The sequence below is a fragment of the Chiloscyllium plagiosum genome, chromosome 4, assembly GCF_004010195.1.
Source record: "Chiloscyllium plagiosum isolate BGI_BamShark_2017 chromosome 4, ASM401019v2, whole genome shotgun sequence".
In the NCBI taxonomy this organism is placed as follows: Eukaryota; Metazoa; Chordata; class Chondrichthyes; order Orectolobiformes; family Hemiscylliidae; genus Chiloscyllium; species Chiloscyllium plagiosum.
In genome coordinates, this window is record NC_057713.1 from 83812520 (window position 1) to 83818507 (window position 5988).

At 40.1% G+C, this 5988-nt stretch overlaps 1 protein-coding gene across 3 annotated transcripts in view; it reads left to right on the top strand.

Annotated features, from left to right (window-relative positions):
* atp6v1c1a (ATPase H+ transporting V1 subunit C1a) overlaps window positions 1-3736 on the top strand; it is a 90486-nt gene extending 86750 nt beyond the window's left edge. For all 3 annotated transcript variants that reach the window (XM_043688526.1, XM_043688525.1, XM_043688524.1), the window contains exon 13: window positions 2218-3736. In XM_043688526.1, coding sequence (XP_043544461.1) covers window positions 2218-2307 — 90 coding nt within the window. In that variant the 3' untranslated portion in view covers window positions 2308-3736. The remainder of the gene's footprint in view (window positions 1-2217) is intronic.
* The last annotated feature ends 2252 nt before the right edge of the window (window positions 3737-5988 follow it).

The following is a 5988-nucleotide window of genomic DNA, read 5'->3' on the forward strand; positions in this document are numbered from 1 at the left end:
GAGGTGATGCATTTTGGAAGGTCGAACTTGAAAGTTGAGTATAGGATTAAAGACGGGATTCTTGGCAGTGTAGAGGAACAGCGGGATCTTGGTGTGCAGATACATAGATCCCTTAAAATTGCCACCCAGGTGGACAGGGTTGTTAAGAAAGCATACGGTGTTTTGGCTTTCATTAACAGGGGGATTGAGTTTAAGAGCCGTGAGATCTTGTTGCAGCTCTATAAGACTTTGGTTAGACCGCACTTGGAATACTGTGTCCAGTTCTGGTTGCCCTATCATAGGAAAGATTTGGATGCTTTGGAGAGGGTTCAGAGGAGGTTTACCAGGATGCTACCTGGAATGGAGGGCTTATCTTACAAAGAGAGGTTGACTGAGCTCGGACATTTTTCATTGGAATCTAATTGAGTTATACAAGATAATGAGAGGCATAGATAGAGTTGATAGCCAGAAACTTTTTCCCAGGGCAGAAATTGTTAACACGTGGGGTCATAGTTTTAAGCTGTTTGGCGGAAAGTATAGAGGGGATGTCCGAGGCGGGTTCTTTACGCAGAGAGTTGAGAGAGCATGGAATACGTTGCCAGCATCAGTTGTGGAAGCGAGGTCATTGGGGATATTTAAGCGACTGCTGAACATGCATATGGTCACAGAAATTTGAGAGTTCGTACATTAGGTTTACCTCACATGAGGATCAATGGTCGGCACAACATCATGGACTGAAACCTGTTCTGTGCTGTACTGTTCTATGTTCTAAGTTGATGACCCACTGTGAGAAGAAAATATCTCCTGATGTTTCACCTAACTCTTTGATGCTATACTTTATATAAATGTGCCTTAGCACTACATTGGCTTGGCCTTCATTACTTTTAAAATCTTAACTCTCTAAAGGCCATGCTGTTCGAGAATTAAAATCCGTTTCTAAGCCTATTTAAATAATTAAGGCCTTTCAAACTGGTTAAATTTAGAGGCCCCTTCTGAACTTTTTACCCACTGTGTAAGAGGATGAAAAAGCAAAACATTCTAAATGAAGCCAAACTAAGAGTTTGTATGCTAACATGCTAGTGTGACCTGGACATCCTTAAGATGATTCTGTAATCCCATGTTTGTATTTCTCCTATCTAAGTGACATGATGGCTCAGTGGTTAGCACTGCCCCTTCACTGTGCCGGAGACCTGGGTTCAATTCCAGCCTCGGGTGACTGTGCAAACTAAACACAGACATTCTCCTGCTATCATCTTGGCTTTCCTCCCACAGTGTAAAGATATGTAGGTTAGATGGATTAGCCATGGAAAATGCAGGGTTATGGTGATAGGGGGCAGAGGTGAGTCTGTGTGGGATGCTCTTTGGAGGGGTGATGTGGACTTGATGGGCTGAATGGCCTGCTTCTGCACTATAGGAATTCTATCTTCTGAATGTAGGCCAATGATTACAGCGGAGAGACAAGGCCACCCACAAGTCAGTCAATAGTTTTATTTTAAAATATTTGACTGCACAATAGTTTTGCAGCTTTTTTACATCAGAAAAAAGGCCCTGCACCATGATAATCTGAGCTTGATATTATAAACCTTAACAGGCTGTTACAGTTAACAGACTCTTCTACCCACCTCCCCAGACTCTTTCTGTCCCCATCTCCCAAATTTAGACATGTCTTTTTGAAAATTAGCATAAGGTAATGCAGTTGTGATTTAAGTTTTGCAAATTTCTTTGGAAATTCCCTTCAAAAACTCAGACGTGCTCCTGTTAAACTCTCTCCGAGCTACTAGTCACCCACCAGTACCTTTCAGGGCAAAAATATTTAGAGATGGTTTCCGCATCTCTTGAAGAACTGCTATGTTACAATCAGAGCAACAATTCAATGGTGCAACACTTCCTTGCATCTCTTGTATAAAATCTCTCCTCCTGCAAGTTGCTTGAAGTATGAACATTTGTTGTGTAGTAGAGATTGCAATCATTGACATGAGAATTACTTTGTTTGATTAAGATGGTATTTATTTTACACTGCCTTTGGAGCAGTATTGCATGTAGCTGATTGAAACTTGAATAAAGTACTCAAAATATGTGGTGACTGTCTAATGTTTATCTTATGTAAACTGCAGATTGAAAGATTTATATATTCTGGTGCCTGTGACATTGTCTGAAATTGAGCAGATCATTTAAATTTAAAAACTTAAAATTTACAAAATAATGCAGATGCTAATTAGTCTTCAACTCCTTTTGCAGGCTGCCATGGACATACCAGGTCTAAGTCAACAGGAATACTATCCGTATGTGTATTACAAGATTGACTGCAATCTGCTTGAGTTCAAATAGATACTAATACAGTTTTCTCAAGCCTTGGCTTGTAGAGTATGGATTACAGTAGTAATGGACAGATGCCTGCTTGTCCCTTAATTTCCTCTAAGTCTGGGTTAACTGGTGTTTGCTTACTCAGTCCTCAAATGGTGCAGTCCTGTGTTCTGTCTGCTGCTGTTTCCTTTAAAAACATGTATTGATGTACTTTTTTTTAACCAATCAGGTATTGAATTATGTGCTGCAATAATCTGGATCTATATTTATGAAACAAATGAATTATTTAAAAGCAAAAGAAAAAGTCATTTGTGAAGTGCTGTGTGGTAAACTGCATTGGTGTCAATATTCCTGAAAGACCTTGTTTACAACTGTATATTAATAGTGCAAAAGAGTTTGTATCATTTCACCTATTTACTTGTGTTTGGTACATAGAATTTAAATAGTCACTGGTCATAACCAATCGTGTTTATTGAAAGTGTGAGATGTACAGGGTCAGTACTAATGTTTTAAACATGACTCCAATGTGTAAAAACTCTACTTTCATGATTTAGCAAGCTGTAAAGATATGGAATAAATGTAAAAGCCACGAGAATCAAGTTTCTTTCAATGTTGAGTAATTTTATAACTTTAAACAAAGATGAATACTACAGGAATGTTCTGTTTAAATATCAGCTAAGTTTATTTAGCTTAACATATAATCATAATTTGTGATCACTGGTTTAAGTGACAACTCTCGTGCAAGCAGATTTTGAATATTACTACTTTATCATTTGCAAATTGTTTCTGCTGAGCAATTAGAACTCCTCTTGGGTGAAGGAAATAACCTTACATAATGACATTTCTACAAGCATTGTCTTTGAGATATCAAATTTTAGTTTGGTGTTACTCTTGTGAATCCAAACCTATCTGGAATTCTGCAGACCTCATTTGTGTTAATTAGGCCAGTTAGTTTCAGTCCTCAGCAAAGGTTTACTGGGTTGGTTCCTGAGGTGAGAGGGTTGTCATATATTGAGGGTCTGAGTAATTTTGTCTTAGACTGCAGAATTTAGAAAAATTGAAATATGCAAGATTTTGAAGGGGTTTGAAAGATCCGAGAGATCATTTCCTTGGATGGAGATATAGTTTTGAGATATGGAAGTAATCATTTAGATGAGAATGTTCTTTATTCCAAAGGTTGTGAATCTTTGGAATTCCTTAACCCAAAGATGGATGTTCTATTGTTTTATTTTCACAAGATTGAGAAAGATTTTTGGCGTCTCATGGAATTGATGGATTATGTGGAACAGGCTGGAAAGTGGAGTTGAGAAGATCAGTGATGATCATATTGAGCAGCAAAGCAGAGTCAAGGGGGTCATATGGACTGCTGCTATTCCTTATTCTCATGCACATTGTTGAGAGATGGGAATAGATTATTTTTAACCTGTATTGTTAAAATAAATATGCCAATTCACTAACTTGTCTGTTGTGAATTACATACTTGTGATCTTTACCATTTTCCTTACCATTCCGTCTATATGCCTTGTTTTTTGTTCTGTTGCTATCCCTCTGTAGCGACGACATTTTGATACTTATTTTCCCTTGTTCTTAGTAAGTTGTTTTGCCAGTGCTATTTTTAGCTGTTTGCCATCCTTGCAGTAGTGCAGATAAGCTGCATTAAAAAGCATATTCCGTGACCCTTTTGGTAAATGCTAATATTAATTTGATCTACTTTACGAAACAATTAGAATCTAAGAATGAGTATTAAAGCAATTCCTTAACATTAAATTGTTATCCACAGAATGAATCTGTTATTTTTGGTTCAATTGGATGAACTTTGGTTCAACGTTTTGAGTTAAAGACCCAATTTAACTCAAAGAATCTTGGGTAGCACTGAAGGAATGCTTCATTGTTAGAAGTGGCATGTGGATGCTATATTAAACTGAGGCCCTGTTTGCTTCCTTGGGTGGATATAAAAAGATCTCATGGCACTTGTTGAAGATGAGCATAATCACCAGTGGTGTGGCAAATACTTCGAGGAGAAAGTGAGGTCTGCAGATGCTGGAGATCAAAGTTGAAACTTTATTGCTGGAACAGCACAGCAGGTCAGGCAGCATCCAGGGAACAGGAGATTCGACGTTTCGGGCACAGGCCTGAAGAAGGGCCTGTGCCCGAAACGTCGAATCTCCTGTTCCCTGGATGCTGCCTGACCTGCTGTGCTGTTCCAGCAATAAAGTTTCAACTGTGGCAAATACTTACCTCGCAATCAACATCTCAAAAGTCTCTACCTGTATTCACCTATCCCTACCTCACCACTCTTCCCCTCTCCCCATCCAAAATCCTCCCCACAACCCACTTTCTCCACAGCTCCCCTTACACCCACCCCTAGCCCTAAGGAAGGGTTATGCCCGAACGTTGACTTCTCCACCTTCTGATGCTGCCTGGTTTGCTGTGTTCTTCCAGCCTCCTACTTGTCTATCAAAATTATCTCAAAACAAAATACTGCAGAATGCTGGAAATCTAACATAAAAACAAAAACTGGAAGGGACTGACAACGTCTGTGAAGAAATAGTTATTATTTTGTTTTAAAACACTTGACTTTCAAATTTTGAGAAAACAGGTCAACCCTGCTGAGAGTAAAGCCAACAAGACAGACAAGATGTGGGTTTGGAAGACATTGTTCATGTTCTGAAGTTGTTAAAATCCTTGATGGATCCTCAACTGTAAATTTGCATTGAGTTTCGCTGGAACACTGCAACAGCCTAGGCTGGAAATAATATCATGCTGTTAACGTAGGAACACATGCTCTCTACATTAAGTTCAAAATTAAATTTTCAAAACTTATATTGGCAGTGGTCCCTTTGAAAATACCAACCAGCAGTATTCATAGGTCCTTGCAGTTTCTCAATTTTCTAACTGTTCACTCATGTTTTTGATGATTATAGTTTGAATTTATTGCTGTGAGCTAAACAACAAAGAATGACCCAAAGACTTTAAAATAATGGATTTCATGTTCTAAAAGGAGATTTGGGAAAAGTTATTTTGTCTATTTGTGCGGTTCCATTTGTCTTTCCTGTTTGTCTGTTCCATTTCTCTGAGGAGAAAGTGAGGACTGCAGATGCTGAAGATCAGAGCTGATAATTTTTTGCTGGAAAAGTGCAGCAGGTCAGGCAGCATCCAAGGAGCAGGAGAATCGACGTTTCAGGCATAAGCCCTTCTTCAGGAATGAGGAAAGTGTGTCCAGCAGGCTTAGATAAAAGGTAGGGAGGAGGGACTTGGGGGAGGGGCGTTGGAAATGCGATAGGTGGAAGGAGGTCAAGGTGAGAATGATAGGCCGGAGTGGGGATGGGGTCGGAGAGGTCAGGAAGAAAATTGCAGGTTAGGAGGTGGTGCTGAGTTCGAGGGATTTGACTGAGACAAGGTGGGGGGAGGGGAAATGAAACAGGAGAAATCTGAGTTCATCCCTTGTGGTTGGAGGGTTCCTAGGCCGAAGATGAGGCGCTCTTCCTCCAGCCGTCATGTTGCTATGGTCTGGCGATGGAGGAGTTCAAGGACCTGCATGTTCTTGGTGGAGTAGGAGGGGGAGTTGAAGTGTTGAGCCACGGGGTGGTTGGGTTGGTTGGTCCGGGTGTCCCAGAGGTGTTCTGAAACGTCCCGCAAGTAGGCGGCCTGTCTCCCCAATATAGAGGAGGCCACATCGGGTGCAGCGGATGCAGTAAATGATGT